This window comes from Felis catus, chromosome C1 (genome assembly GCF_018350175.1).
Source record: "Felis catus isolate Fca126 chromosome C1, F.catus_Fca126_mat1.0, whole genome shotgun sequence".
In the NCBI taxonomy this organism is placed as follows: domain Eukaryota; kingdom Metazoa; phylum Chordata; class Mammalia; order Carnivora; family Felidae; genus Felis; species Felis catus.
Genome location: NC_058375.1, coordinates 77,913,759 through 77,930,166, shown reverse-complemented (window position 1 = coordinate 77,930,166; position 16,408 = coordinate 77,913,759). Strand labels below are relative to the sequence as shown.

Sequence of the window (16,408 nt, the reverse complement as noted above, 5' to 3'; positions counted from 1 at the left end):
AAGTCGGACGCTTAACCGACTGAGCCACTCAGCTGCCCCCCTGAAAAATAATTCTATTCCACACTAATCAAGTATCTGAGCTAACATTTAGACAGTTCCTTAAGTTATTTTAAGATTTCAATTAAAAGTGCTACCACCAATGAGCTGGTCCCATTTGATTCTCAGTAATATTATCGATGGAATTGAATCTATTAGTTATATTCCTCCCTATTATATCACTCAAGATAGCCAAAGCTGTTGAGAATTAGAAAACTATCAGTAGGAAGAAAAAAAAAAAAAAAAGAAAAAGAAGAAGAAGAAAACTCTCAATAGGTTTTGTGTACATACTAGCAAAGCCCAGCTAACATAGGATATAAGCATCTGGAAATCATTTTACTGTCAAATCTCATTTACGTATTTGATCTGATATTTGATGATATTTTGAAGGTTATGAAAAATCATTTAGAAAAGGGTTACATTTTTACCAATGTTTAATAAATGTTCTTGACTAAGCTACACATGACAATTTGCATACACTGATGTCAGTCAAGAAAATAATTTAAATGATAAAACCAAAAAACAACAAATCTGCAGTCAAGTACTGCTTTTACTCCAAAGATATCTCATTTATATTTTTCAAAGATTTGGGATTTCATTCCAATTCCACCTTAGAACTGATTCAATATCTTATTTGAAATTTTAATTAAAGAATTTTTAAATAAAACTTTCCTTGGAAATCACAGCTTGGCCATTTAATTAATCTTATTTAATAAAGCAGAATTGAGCCTGTATTTTTCAAAAGTGCATAAAATAAGGTTTGAAAATACATGAAATATAATCATTTAAATAATGTGGAATAAACAACTGTAACACAATTTACAACACTTAAATGTTTTTCACAGATGTTACCATTCAAACATTTCACACATCTAAACAGAATGCTACTGCAGTAAAGACAGAGCAGCTCATAATAAGGATAATTAAAGAACTATGAATCAATATTAAGGAACTAATAAAAGTTAATTTAGAGCTCCATCCTTGATAACCAAAATTATAAAAGATTATGATTTTGCTAAGGAAATTACATATAGCCAAACTGCTATAAAATTCTAGAAGGCAGGTATTAAAAAGATTAAGAAAAATTGCTAAAGATCAATATCTTTCTATCAGAAAAGTTTCCTCTATTAAAGTTTTGAAATGAAAATATATTCATATCTCCTATCTTGAATAATCAAAAGCCTTATTAACCAGAGTTATGGCAATGAAGATATTCTAACTCTAAGTTCTGAACAAACCACAATAAACTTAAAAGCTACAAAACCTTATATATTTTTTCAGTTAATTTGTACTTATGTAACAGATAAAGTTTTTGCTGACATTCCTAATTTTCACAAATTGTATTTTCTCAGTAAGTAGCTCCATTTCCCTCTACCCTGAGACTTGATTTGGGATTTGTTGTCTGCTCTTTGGTAATGTCATACACATAATTAAGAATAGTAGATGCTTTTTACTATTTCGCATTAAGTATTATTATTGCTATGATCTGACTTCATTATTTTTCATAATTTACAATCCTTTCATTTATAGTTTTTGTCAAAAAAGTAAAAAATGTTCTTAGCTTACACACCAGAAGTAAAAAGCCTTATAGTATTTTAATGGGTACAAGTGAAGTTAATATTTAAGACAAAGGTCCTATTGCTTCATTTACTAATTTATTTTGTTAAGCAAATAAAGCAAAACCAAAAAAACAGGAGAGAACTTAATGCTCATTTAAGGTAAGCACTGAGTTTGCAATTTATAACATGCATGTAAGTGTGTTTCCAAGTACACAGTTTGAATGTTTATAAAACAATAAAAATTTCAAAGAAATTCACAAACTCATACTATCATGTAAGAAAAACTGACCTTAGTGTCACAAACCTATATACTCTCATAATGTAGGTTGAAACATAACAATGTGCTACTTTGATTTTAACAATGTTTTTAAAAACAGTACTTGTTATAGAAAGATAACATTAAACAAGGACATCAGTCATAAAATAAAAATTCAACACAAATGTGTTAAAAAAATTATAATTCTGAGGCCAAGTTATTCCACTGGAAATTTAGGAAACCATATATAAGAACCATTCTAAGAACACATAGTAGATGATAAACATCTTTCCTTCAAGCAGTGTGTTGGAAGAATCTATCAGAAACTGAAATTAAGGTATTTTATTGAAGCACTCTGTATATATCACTTTTCCACTAATGCTTAAGGCATTTATTGATCAGTAGCCAATATATAATTAGATAACTCAAACAGCTTTATCTTACAAATAAAAGACAAAGTGCTGAAACTTATTAGGCCACAAATGCTTTATTAGATGAAGTTACAATTGCTAATTATTACAATTTAAAATTCTAAATGCAACTTTAGTTTTTCCAGCATTGTTTTATGCTTTATTGTCAAATATAAGAAAATAATGTATAATTACAGCCCTAAATCAATTTAAAAATTTTCTAGTATGACAAATCCAACAAAAATGTTTACCACTATATACTTTAGAAATGTAAAACCAAAATGCAGCAATCAGCACCACATAAATGCAAACTGGTCTGAACAGAACCAAAAGTGAAACAAAAGGGACTACAAGCCAGCAAGCCCTTACTACCACAGTGAAATAAGAGGGGTGTTCTCACAAAAGGTAAGAATCCCTGATGTGACAATATTCTGTGTAGGATTTTTTTTTTTTTTTTTTTAAAGAGAACTGAATCTCATGGCAAACAAGAAGCATCTCATTCAAAATAAAGCAAAATCTGGGATAGAAAAGTGCTCCATATTCTGAACATGCCTTCTGGTGGATAATGATGGAATGCCACTTGGGCATCCTTGGGCAGTGATTACTTGTCAACTACATGACCATCAGTGAAACAGCACAAACAAAACATGAATGAGTTAAGCTTGATACAGTTGATGCAAATATACCCAAGATAATATGGTACTTCAGCATAACTGGAAATCTCAATTTGAAGTACATTTTTCTATGAATGGAAGATAATATTCTACAATGAAGAAAACACAGAAGTGAATAAAATTCTCCTTTAAACATTTTCTGGGATGACTGGTTTAATTCAAAATGATGAAATCATTCAATATATTCAGTCAGAATATATTGTCACAACGGGACATAACTGCAACATTAGAGTAGTCTGATACATCATAGAGAGTAAATGTTCTCAAATAATCCTTTACTTTATAAAAATATGAAGACTGGAATTTTATTATTTGTTATTTTCTCGCATTAAGATCTGGTGTTATATATTAAGAAACTATCCCACCTTTAGTAAACTTATTTTCGATGTTACACACCTCTAAGTCACATATGTGTAATATGAAGTTTCATTTTACACAGCATCTTTTAAAGAAAATAGTAAGATTTTCAACATGCAATTCAATAATAAGTGTGGCATCCAAACCATAGGTTCTGGGTAAGTGACAGACGTTTCTTAAAAATCGAAGTCTCAATAGTACAAGGAAAAAATTTCCGCACAAACACAAGTACACTTAAGGGGACAGCTAACCTGATTCAGAATCACTGCTGTCTGAGGAGCCTGAATCACTGCTACTGCTTTCAGTCTCCGAGGAGCTGCTGCTGCTGCTGCTGCTGCTGCTGCTGCTACTGCTTTCGCTTAATCGGGAACCACTTCCAACAGCCTTGGATGACTGCGTCTTCTCAGCTACAAAATAGGGAAGGACATTACAAGGCTACCAGAATTACATAATCAAAGGAACATTTAAAGGACTGCCACCTACATTTTGGTTGACGTTTTCTACAGTTTAACCGATTATTGACCTCTAGTAACCGCTTTTCCAACTCCTGTTTTTTCTGTGAATGAAATTCTTCTCTGGACTTCATTATCTTCTTACCTATGGGATTTAAGAGGAAAAAAGAGTATCACCAAAAACAAAAACAAATACCAGACTGACTTCTACTGCTACACAGAAATACATACCATGAGGCTTTAGTGGTCTTTTTCTTAGACACGCAGCAACATACTTTTCTAGTTCTCGCAGTGTTGATGCTTTTAGTGTTTCAAAGTCTATCTCTATCTCATCAGGGTTGGAATTTCTCAGTGAAGGCTCTCTTGATTGTATTATATGAACAACCCGCCCAAGTTTATCTCCAGGGAGTTTGTTTATATCCAAGCTTAACTGCCTTTTCTCATCATAGTTCATAGGTTTAGCATTAGCATCATCTTCAGGTTTCAGAGCCAACACCTGCTGTTTCCTCTTCTTTGGCTGACTAAACAAAAATTGAATTTAATCAAAATTATTTGAGATAATATTATGATTTGAATAAGGCATTTTTTTTTAATTTTTTTTTTCAATGTTTATTTATTTTTGGGACAGAGAGAGACAGAGCATGAACGGGGGAGGGACAGAGAGAGAGGGAGACACAGAATCGGAAACAGGCTCCAGGCTCTGAGCCATCAGCCCAGAGCCCGACGCGGGGCTCGAACTCCCGGACCGCGAGATCGTGACCTGGCTGAAGTCGGACGCTTAACCGACTGCGCCACCCAGGCGCCCCTGAATAAGGCATTTTTAATAAAAGATACTTACTTGCTTTTAGACTTTTCCTTTAATTTCATTTGCTTAAACGTTTTCCTTGGATTTTCATCTCTGTTATTAACCTTTTCTTTCTTCTTTTCCCTTTTAGACTTATTCTTTTTCTTTAGCTTACGGAAAGGTACTTGGGATAGAACTTGTAGCTGTTGATGAACAGCTTTCAGCTGATAAAGAAAAAATTCTTTAAACATTCACGGCTCTAAGTAAAGACATCAGAAAAAAAATGAAGGCACTCAAAAGTCAGGACTATCCTGAAATTCATGTCCTTCAGGTTCTTATTTCATTTCACGAATTCATTATTTTGAAGGGCATACACTAAATTAGAAATACTATCATGTGCTCAACCCATAAACTTAGGTATTCATCTATAACCAGACCATGAAAATTAAATTTCCAGTAATCTTAACTTTTTAATTGTTTTTTTCAGGCTTGAGTTCAGAGAAGGTTAACCTTTTATCACAAAGGGTAGCCATGTTAAAATCTCATCCATAAAATATCTTGGATTACATCATATAAATAGTTTCAATGAGAATCAATTCATTGGGGTTAAGAATATAAATAACAGAATTTTAAGATATATAGACCTTTGGGTAAGAAAGACTATTAAACATTATAAATGTGCCAATAAGTAAATAAAGCCACAGTTGCTAAGTGATCTAAATGTAACAGCTTTTAATCTACAAAAAGCATTTTATAATAGATCTGCATCAAGAGCTCACAAAAATACCAAAACTTTTACCAATACAATCAACTACCTGCTCCTGAAGTTTTGCAAGACGTTGAACTCGTTCATCTTCAGAATCACCAGAAGAGTTATCTTCAGAGGAAGCTTCACTTCTGCTTTCTCTATCATGGACTTCTGTGGTATCTGTTTTGATGTAGCATACAGGCATACTCTCAACAGGTTCATCTGGGATCTTTGCAAAATGCATTTCAAAGACATCCTATAATGGAAAATTAGACTATAAACATTTTCTGTATTTCCAATTTAATGCAGCAATAACACCTTTCAACAAAAGTGTCACATTTTGATAATTCTATTTTTCCTTGTGGTAATCGTTATATAATATATACATCAAGTCATTATGTTGTATACCTTAAACTTACACAATGTTAATTTACCAAAGAAGAAATATAAGACTCGTGCTTCCTTGCTTGCTAACCTTAGCAACTTTTCTCTTCTCTTCTAGGTCTCTTCTAAGACAGACCTCTCAAATTGTGTAGAGAATGTTCTTTCAAGGATCTCCTGCCCCATGTTTTGATCCATCATTCCACTACCTCCCACTGGGTCAGCCTCAACAGTCCTTGAGCTTTCCCTTCAGGGAGACATGGGCTCCAGTCAATCCTATCTCAGTTATCTACTATCCCCTCTTCGCTAATATTTCTCCAATATCTTCTATGTGCACAGCAGCCTCATAAAAAGATGTGCTAATGTATGCTATACCTCAAAAACAAACAATCTCTACACTTTAATAAATTGTGCTTTATTTTGGGAAGTAGGGTGTTCTTTGTCTTTTAAGTTATGGTTCAAAAATTTCCAAACTGTTCAGAAGAAACTCACTTTCAGGAACATGGAAGATGGCAGCGTAGGAGGATGCTGGGCTCACCTCGTCCTGCTGATCACTTATATTCCACCCACATCTGCCTAAATAACCCAGAAAACTGCCAGAAGACTAGCAGAACGGACTCTCCAGAGCCAAGCATAGACGAGAGGCCCACGGAAGAGGGTTGGAAGGGTGGAGAGGCAGTGCGCACTACATGGACTGGCGGGAGGGAGCCGGGGCGGTGAAGGGGCAGCCAGCCCACCTGGCAAGGCAGAGCCCCTGAGTCTGGCTTGCAAAGCGGAGAGGCCGGATGGAGTGTGTTCTGACAGCCAGCAGGACTTAACATCTGGAATGTTATAAGTCAACAGCTTTGCTCCGAGAGTGGGAGGGCTAGAGGACAACGGGAGGGAGAGTTGTTGAGCTCCGGAGAACAGAGCTCAGCTTGGCGGGGAACAAAGGTGCTCGCCAGCGCCATCTCCCTTGCCCATCCCCCAGCCAAAATCCCAAAGGGAACCAGATCCCGTCACCGAACTTGCTTGCACCGCAAACACCCAATGCTGTGCTTCTGCGGATCCATCCCTCTGACGGGTCTGCCTCCCTCCCAGTGCTGCAGGGCCTCTCCTGCAGGGGACCACCTACAGCAAAGTAAGCCGAGCCTGCCGAGCCTGCCACTCCTGCCCCTGTGCACCTTGCGGATCCACCCTGGCTAATACACCAGATCCCATCAAAGCAGCACCACAACTGTGCCTGGCAGTGTTGCAAGCAGCCCAGACAAGGGCCAGACCACTCCACAGTGAGTCCTGCCCCTGGGAGAGGGGAAGATAAGATACACACCAGTCTGACTGTGGCCCCAGCGGTGGGCTGGGGACAGACATCGGGTCTGACTATGGCCCTGCCCACCAACACAAGTTACTCCAGACAGCACAGGGGAAGTGCCCTGCAGTTTGGCGCCACCCCAGGAACTACCCAAAATGATGAAACAGAAGAACTCGCCTCAAAAGAAACTACAGGAAGTAGTGACAGCTAACAAACTGATCAAAAATGATTTAGGCAATGTAATGGAACAAGAATTTAGACTAATAGTCATAACACTAATCACTAGGCTTGAAAAAAGCATAGAGAATAGCAGAGAATCTATTGCTACAGAGATCAAGGGACTAAAAAATAGTCATGAGGAGCTAAAAAATGCTATAAATGAGGTACAAAATAAAATGGAGGTGGCCATGTCATGGATTGAAGAAGCAGAAGACAGAATATGTGAATTAGACGATAAAATTATGGAAAAAGAGGAAGCTGAGAAAAAGATTAAAAAAATCCAGGAGTATGAGGGGGGAATTACAGAACTAAGTGATGCAATCAAACAGAACAATATCCATATCACAGGAATTCCAGAAGAGAGAGAGAAAGGGGCTGAAGGTGTACTTGAACAAATCATAGCTGATAACTTCCCTGATCCGGGGAAGGAAACAGGCATCGAAATCCAAGAGGCACAGAGAACTCCCTTTAGACGTAACTTGAATAGATCTTCTGCAAGACATATCATAGTGAAACTGGCATAATACAAGGATAAAGAGGGAATTCTGAAAGCAGCTAGGGATAAACAGGCTCTAACTTATAAAGGGAGACCCATAAGCCTAGTGGCAGACCTATCTACTGAAATTTGGCAGGCCAGAAAGGAATGGCAGGAAATCTTCAATATGATAAACAGAAAAAATATGCAGCCAAGAATCTATCCAGCAAGTCTGTCATTCAGAATAGAAGGAGAGATAAAGACCTTCCCAAACAAACAAAAACTGAAGGAATTCATCACCACTAAACCAGCCCTACTGGAGATCCTAAGGGGGATTCCGTGAGTGAAATGTTGCAAGGACCACAAAGTACCAGAGACATCACTATAAGCATGAAACCGACAGACATCACAATGACTCTAAACCCGTATCTTTCAAAATAACACTGAACGTAAATGGACTAAATGCTCCAACCAAGACATAGGGTATCAGAATGGATAAAAAAACAAGACCCATCTATTTTCTGTCTACAAGAGACTCATTTTAGACCTGAGGACACCTTCAGATTGAAAGTGAGGGGATGGAGAACTATCTATCATGCTACTGGAAGTCAAAAGAAAGCTGGAGTAGCCATACGTATATCAGGCAAACTAGACTTTAAATTAAAGGCTGTAACAAGAGATGAAGAAGGGCATTATATAGTAATCACAGGGTCTATCTATCAGAAAGAGCTAACAAATATAAATGTCTATGAGCCGATTACGGGAGCCCCCAAATATATAAAACAATCACAAACATAAGCTACCTTATTGATGAGAATGTGGTAACTCCAGGGGACTTTAATACTCCACTTACAACAATGGATAGATCATCTAGACACAGGATCAATAAAGAAACAAGGACCCTGAATGATACATTGGATCAGATGGACTTGACAGATATATTAGAACTCTGCATCCCAAAGCAACAGAATATACTTTCTTCTCGAGTGCACATGGAACATTCTCCAAGATAGATCACATACTGGGTCACAAAACAGCCCTTCATAAGTACAAAAGAATTGAGATCATACCATGCACACTTTCAGACCACAATGCTATGAAACTTGAAATCAACCACAGGAAAAGTCTGGAAAACCTCCAAAAGTATGGAGGGTCAACCCTCCATAGTATGCCTGGGTCAACCAGGCAATTAGAGAAGAAATTAAAAAATATATGGAAACAAATGAAAATGAAAATACAACAATCCAAATGCTTTGGGATGCAGTAAAGGCAGTCCTGAGAGGAAAATACATTGCAATCCAGGCCTATCTCAAGAAACAAGAAAAATCCCAAATACAAAATCTAACAGCACACCTAAAGGAACTAGAAGCAGAACAGCAAAGACACCCCAAACCCAGCAGAAGAAGAGAAATATAAAGATCAGAGCAGAAATAAACAATATAGAATCTAAAAAAAAACAGTACAGCAGATCAATGAAATCAAGAATTGGTTTTTGAAAAAATAAACAAAATTGATAAACCTCTAGCCAGACTTCTCAAAAAGAAAAGGGAGAGGACCCAAATAGATAAAATCATGAATGAAAATGGAATTATTACAACCAATCCCTCAGAAATACAAGCAATTATCAAGGAATACTATGAAAAATTATATGCCAACAAACTGGACAACCTGGAAGAAATGGAAAAATTCCTAAGCACCCACACACTTCCAAATCTCAAACAGGAAGAAATAGAAAATTTGAACAGACCCATAACCAGCGAAGAAACTGAATCAGTTATCAAAAACCTCCCAACAAATAAGAGTCCAAGACCAGATGGCTTCCCTGGGGAATTCTACCAGACATTTAAAGCAGAGGTAATACTTATCCTTCTCAAGCTGTTCCAAAAAATAGAAAGGGAAGGAAAACTTCCAGACTCATTCTATGAAGCCAGCATTACTTTGATACCCAAACCAGACAGAGACCCAGCAAAAAAAGAGAACTACAGGCCAATATCCCTGATGAATATGGATGCAAAAGACACTAGCAAATCGAACTCAACAGCATATAAAAAGAATTATTCACCATGATCAAGTGGGATTCATTCCTGGGCTGCAGGGCTGGTTCAACATTTGCAAATCAATCAATGTGATACATCACATTAATAAAAGAAAAGAAAACCATATGATCCTGTCAATCGATGCAGAAAAAGCATTTGACAAAATTCAGCATCCTTTCTTAATAAAAACCCTCAAGAAATTTGGGATAGAAGGAAAATACTTAAACATCATAAAAGCCATTTATGAAAAGCCCCCAGCTAATATCATCCTCAATGGGGAAAAACTGAGAGCTTCCCCCCTGAGATCAGGAACACGACAGGGATATCCACTCTCACCGCTGTTGTTTAACATAGTGTTGGAAGTTCTAGCATCAGCAATCAGACAACAAAAGGAAATCAAAGGCACCAAATTGGCAAAAATGAAGTAAAGCTTTCACATTTTGCAGGTGATGTGATATTATATGTGGAAAACCCAACAGACTCCACCAAAAGTCTGCTAGAACATACCTGAACTCAGCAAAGTCACAGGATACAAAATCAATGTACAGAAATCAGTTGCATTCTTATACACTAATAATGAAGCAAAAGAAAGACAAAGAAACTGATCCCATTCACAATTGCACCAAGAATCATAAAATACCTAGGAATAAACCTAACCAAAGATGTAAAAGATCTGTATGCTGAAAATTTTAGAAAGCTTATGAAGGAAATTGAAGACGATATATAGAAATGGAAAAACATTCTGTGCTCATTGATTGGAAGAATAAATATTGTTAAAATGTCAATACTACACAAAACTATCTACACATTCAATGCAATCCCAATCAAAATTGCACCAGCATTCTTCTTGAAGCTACAACAAGCAATCCTAAAATTTGTATGGAACCACAAAAGACCACGAATAAACAAAGTAATATTGAAGAAGACCAAAGCGGGAGGCACCACAATCCCAGACTTTAGCCTCTACTACAAAGCTGTAATCATCAAGACAGCATGGTATTGGCACAAAAACAGACACACAGACCAATGGAATACAATAGAGACTCCAGAATTAGACCCACAAAAGTATGGCCAACTAATCTTTGACAAAGCAGGAAAGAATACCCAATGGAAAAAAGACAGTCTCTAACAAATGGTGCAGGGAGAACTGGACAGCAACATGCAGAAGAATGAAACTAGACCACTTTCTTACACCATTCACAAAAATAAATTCAAAATGGATAAAGGACCTGAATGTGAGACAGGAAACCATCAAAACCCTAGAGGAGAAAGCAGGAAAAAACCTCTCTGACCTCAGCTGCAGCAATTATTTACTTGACACATCCCCAAAGGCAAGGGAATGAAAAACAAAAATGAACTATTGGGACCTCATGAAGATAAAAAGCTTCTGCACTGCAAAGGAAATAATCAACAAACTAAAAGGCAACCAACGGAATGGGAAAAGATATTTGCAAATATCATATTGGACAAAGGGCTAGTATACAAAATCTATAAAGAATTCCCCAAACTCAACACCTGAAAAACAAATAATCCAATCGCTCCTGGATGCTCTGGACAAACAAAAGATGCTCAATGTCGCTCCTCATCAGGGAAATACAAATCAAAACCACACTGAGATACCACCTCACGCCAGTCAGAGTGGCCAAAATGAACAAATCAGGAGACTATAGATACTGGTGAGGATGTGGAGAAACGGGAACCCTCTTGCACTGTTGGTGGGAATGCAAACTGGTACAGCCACTCTGGCAAAAAGTGTGGAGGTTCCTCAAAAAATTAAAAATGGATCTATGCTATAACCCAGCAATAGCACTGCTAGGAATTTACCCAAGGGATACAGGAATGCTGATGCATAGGGGCACTTGTACCCCAATATTTAGAGCATCACTTTCAACAATAGCCAAATTATGGAAAGAGCCTAAATGTCCATCAACTGATTAATGGATAAAGAAATTGTGGTTTATATGCACAATGGAATACTACATGGCAATGAGAAAGAATGAAATATGGCCTTTTCTAGCAACGTGGATGGAACTGGAGAGTGTTATGCTAAGTGAAATAAGTCATACAGAGAAAGACAGATACCGTATGTTTTCACTCTTATGTGGATCCTGAGAAACTTAACAGAAGACCATGGGGGAGGGGAAGGAATAAATAAAGGTTAGAGAGGGAGGGAGCCAAACCATAAGAGACTTAAAAACTGAGAACAAACTGAGAGTTGATGGGGGTAGGAGGGAGGGGACAGTGGGTGATGGGTACTGAGGAGGGTACCTGTTGGGATGAGCACTGTGTGTTGTATGGAAACCAATTTGACAATAAATTTCATGTTAAAAAAAAATTAAAAAAAAAAGAAGAAATTCACTTTCAGAGCACACCTATCAACTTACCTGGAGTGTTCTTGCCATTGTCACTACTTCATGGTCTGGAGGATTGTACTTGTAGCAATTCATGAACATTAGTCTAACATCTGCCGCAAATTCATATGCATCTTTATATTCTTGGTTGTCCATTTTTCCCTAAATTAAGGAAAAATTACAGGATTCACAAACAACATAGTTCAAAAATTATTTGAGCACCTACATTACGAAATAGTTCAAATAACAGAAGAACATAGACAATACCAGAAACAGATACCCACCCTCCAAATTTGACATATGTAAAAATTCTGCTATATTTGTTTTGGTATTTTTTGACTTTGAAAATATCCAATGAATTTTGACAAGCAGAGATAAGGAAGGAGGACATTCCAAGTAAAAACAAAAACAAAAACAAAAAACAGAAACAAAATCACAAAAGCAGGAAAACAGTGCATTTCCAGGTAATCTTGGATAGACAAGTTTGGTCCTAGGAAAGTGGTGAAAAGATAAATTCCTTAAATGAACCCTGAACATCTAAATGAAAGGTTTTTACTAAAATTCTCCTAAAAATGAAAAGACGTAAAAAATTGAACAGAATTGGTAAAAGGAAGGAAATAATAAAGATCAAAGCTGAAATAAATGAAAGACAAAAACAAAAACAAACAAACAAAAATTACAGGTCAATATCCCTGATGAATATAGATGTAAAAATCCTTAACGAAGATTAGCAAAATTCATTCACCGTGAGCAAATGGGATTTACTCCAGGAATGCAAGGATGATTCAATAATTTTATACAACATGTGAACAAAATGAAGGATAAAAACCATATGGCCATCTCAAAAAATGCAGAAATAAATTGACAAACTTCAACATCTTTTCATGATAAAACTCTCAACAAAGTGGGCTTAAAGAGAACATACCTCAACATAATAAAGACCATATATGAAAAACCCAGTTAACACCATACTCAATGTGAAAAACTTAAAGCTTTCCATTTAAGACCACGAAGACAAGAATGTCCATTCTCACCACTTTTACTCAATATAGTACTGAAAATCCTAACCACAGTAACTAGACAAGAAAAAGTAAAAAGCACTCAAAGTGGTACAGAAAAAGTAAAACTCACTATTTGTATATGACATGATACTATATACAGAAAACCCTAAAAACTCCACCAAAGAACTGTAAGAATAAATGAATTCAGTAAAGTTGCAGGATACAAAATTAATATACAGAAACATACTGCCTCTATATGCTAATACTGAAGTAGCAGAAAGAAAAATTAAGAAAAACAATCCTATTTATAAGTGCATCAAAAAGCAAAAACAAAAACAAATTCCCTAAAAATAAATTTCACCAATAGAGTGAAAGACCTTTACTTTGAAATTATAAGACACTGATGAAAGAAATGTCTTTTCACAAATGAAAAGATAAACCAGGCTCAGAAATTCGAAGAATTAATATTGTTAAAATATCCATATCACCCAAAGAAATCCACAGATTCAATACAATCCTGATGAAAATGCTAATCATAATTTTCATAGAACTAGAACAAACAATCCTAAACCACAAAGACCTTGAATAGCCAAGGCAATCTTAAGAAAGAGGACCAGGAAGACTGGGTGGCTCAGTTGGTTAAGTGTCAGACTCTTGGTTTCAGCTCAAGTCATGATCTCACGATTTTTGTGGGTTCGAACCCTGCATTGGGCTCTGTGCTGACAGTGCAAAGCCTGCTTGGGATTCTCTCTCTCCCTTTCTCTCTGCCCCTCCCCACTCACACTGTCACTGTTTCTCTCTCAAAAATAAATGTAAAAAAAAAAAAAAAAAAGAACAAAGCTAGAGGAATCACAATCCCAGATTTCAAAATATACTACCAAGCTATAATAATCAAAATAGTGTGGTATTGACACAAAAATAGACCCATAAATCAGTGGAGCAGGATAGAGAGAGCCCAGAAATAAACCCACACTTACATAGTCAATCTATGACAAAGGAGTCAAGAATATACAGTAGGGAATAGACTCTCTTCAAATGGTACTGAGGTAACTGGACCACTACATGCAGAAGAACGAAAACTGAACCACTTTCGTACACCATACACAAAAATTCAAAAACGGATTAAAGACCTAAATAAAACCATAAAACTCCTAGAAGAAAACACAGGCAGTAATCTCTTGGACATGGGCCTTAGCAACATTTTTTGGATGTGTCCTCAGGCAAGGGAAACAAAAGCAAAAATAAAGTACATCAGATGAAAAACCTTTTACACAATGAAGGATATCATCAACAAAACAAAAATGCAACCAACTGAATGGGAGAAGATACTTGCAAATGATTCATCTGATAAGGGGTTAATATCCGAGATATATAAATAATTCATATAAGGAAACAAAAACACTAAATCAAAAAATATATATGCATCTCTGTTTATTGCACTATTATTTACATAGTCAAGGTATGGATGCAACCTCAGTGTTTATCAACAGATGAATGGATAAAGAATATGTCACACAGACAGTCACACACTCACATACACACACATATATCACACACAGCCATAAAAAAGGATGAGATCTTGCCATCTCTAACAACATGGATGGACCTACAAGGTATTATGCTAAGCAAAATAAGACAGAGAGACAAATACCATATCATTTCACTCGTATGTTGCATTTAAAAAACAAAACACACACACACACTTACTTTTCTCACATGTATAAAGTTGCTCCTTCCCTCCAATAAGACCAAAGTTACTGGGGATTGGATAACATTAGCTAAAATAAAACCAAGAAGTCAGAGGAGGAGTTCAGATATGTCAACTCCATACAAACCTAGCTTTTGTGTATATTTAAAAACGGTACTGGGGGGGCGCCTGGGTGGCGCAATCGGTTAAGTGTCCGACTTCAGCCAGGTCACGATCTCGCGGTCCGCGGGTTCGAGCCCCGCGTCAGGCTCTGGGCTGATGGCTCAGAGCCTGGAGCCTGTTTCCGATTCTGTGTCTCCCTCTCTCTCTGCCCCTCCCCCGTTCATGCTCTGTCTCTCTCTGTCCCAAAAATAAATAAAACGTTGAAAAAAAAAAAATTAAAAAAAAAAAAAACGGTACTGGGGTGCCTGGGTGGCTCAGTCGGGCGTCCGACTTCGGCTTAGGTCATGATCTCACAGTTCGTGGGTTTGAGCCCCATGTCGGGCTCTATGCTGACAGCTCAGAGCCTGGAGCCCGTTTCAGATTCTGTGTTTCCCTCTCTCTCTGCCCCTCCCCTGTTCACGCTCTGTCTCTGTCTCAAGAATAAACATAAAAAAAAAAAAAAAATTTAAAGACGGTACTTACAAGGCACATCCAAAACAATTCCTCTGACTTTCAAAGAGACTAGTATTTGGTTCACATGTGAAAACAAAGTCTCAATTATTCTCAAAGTGCCATTAGTAGGTTTTAAAACTTACCCCTCAGAATAGAAGTAAATGGTGTAAGACTTCTCAACCCGTGTGCCCATATGAGAACAGAAAATGAAAAGATCAAGAAGCAGCTTTTAGGAGAATTGTTCTATCAAGTGCCGGGGTTATAAAATATTTTAGGAATATTTCTGATACTTCTCAAGCAAACTTACAGGGCTTAAATTATAATAACTTCATTATGTGTTCAAATACACCTAAACATTTTGTTTATAAAGAAAAATGTGGGAAGACAGTGATGTAGAAAGAACAAATATTGTTAAACGGTCTATACTACCCAAAGCAATCTACACACTCAGTGCAATCCCTATCAAAATAATACCAACATTCTTCACAGAGCTAGAGCAAACAATCCTAAAATTTGTATGGAACCACAAAAGATCCCAAATAGCCAAAGTAATGTTGAAAAAGAAAACCAAATCGGGAGGCATCACAATCCCACACTTTAACCTGTATTACAAAGCTAGAATCATCAAGACAGTATGGTATCGGCACAAAAACAGACACACAGAACAATGGAATAGAGAACCCAGAAATGGACCCACAAATATATGGCCAACTAATCTTCCACAAAGCAGGAAAGAGTATCCAGTGGAAAGAAGACAGTCTCTTTAGCAAATGGTGCTGGGATAATTAGACAACAACATGAAGAAGAATGAAACTGGACCACTTTCTTACACCATACACAAAAGTAAATTCAAAATGGATGAAAGATCTAAATGTGAGACAGGAAACCATCAAAATCGTATAGGAGAAAACAGGCAGCAACCTCTCTGACCTAGCCCACAGCAACTTCTTGCTTGATATGTCTCCAGAGGCAAGGAAAATAAAAGCAAAAATGAACTATTGGGACCTCATAAAGATAAAAGGCTTGTGCACAGCAAAGGAAAGTCAACAAAACTAAAAGGCTACTGATGGAATGGG

At 36.8% G+C, this 16,408-nt stretch overlaps 1 protein-coding gene across 7 annotated transcripts in view; it reads right to left on the bottom strand.

Annotated features, from left to right (window-relative positions):
- Positions 1-16,408, bottom strand: part of BRDT (bromodomain testis associated) — a 79,764-nt gene that overhangs the window by 38,676 nt on the left and 24,680 nt on the right. For all 7 annotated transcript variants that reach the window (XM_019837426.3, XM_045036183.1, XM_045036184.1 and 4 more), the window contains 6 exons: positions 12,063-12,191; positions 5,344-5,532; positions 4,583-4,752; positions 3,976-4,265; positions 3,776-3,889; positions 3,544-3,699 (listed from right to left, as the gene is read on the bottom strand). In XM_019837426.3, the coding sequence (XP_019692985.2) occupies positions 3,544-3,699; positions 3,776-3,889; positions 3,976-4,265; positions 4,583-4,752; positions 5,344-5,532; positions 12,063-12,191 (1,048 nt within the window). The remainder of the gene's footprint in view (positions 1-3,543; positions 3,700-3,775; positions 3,890-3,975; positions 4,266-4,582; positions 4,753-5,343; positions 5,533-12,062; positions 12,192-16,408) is intronic.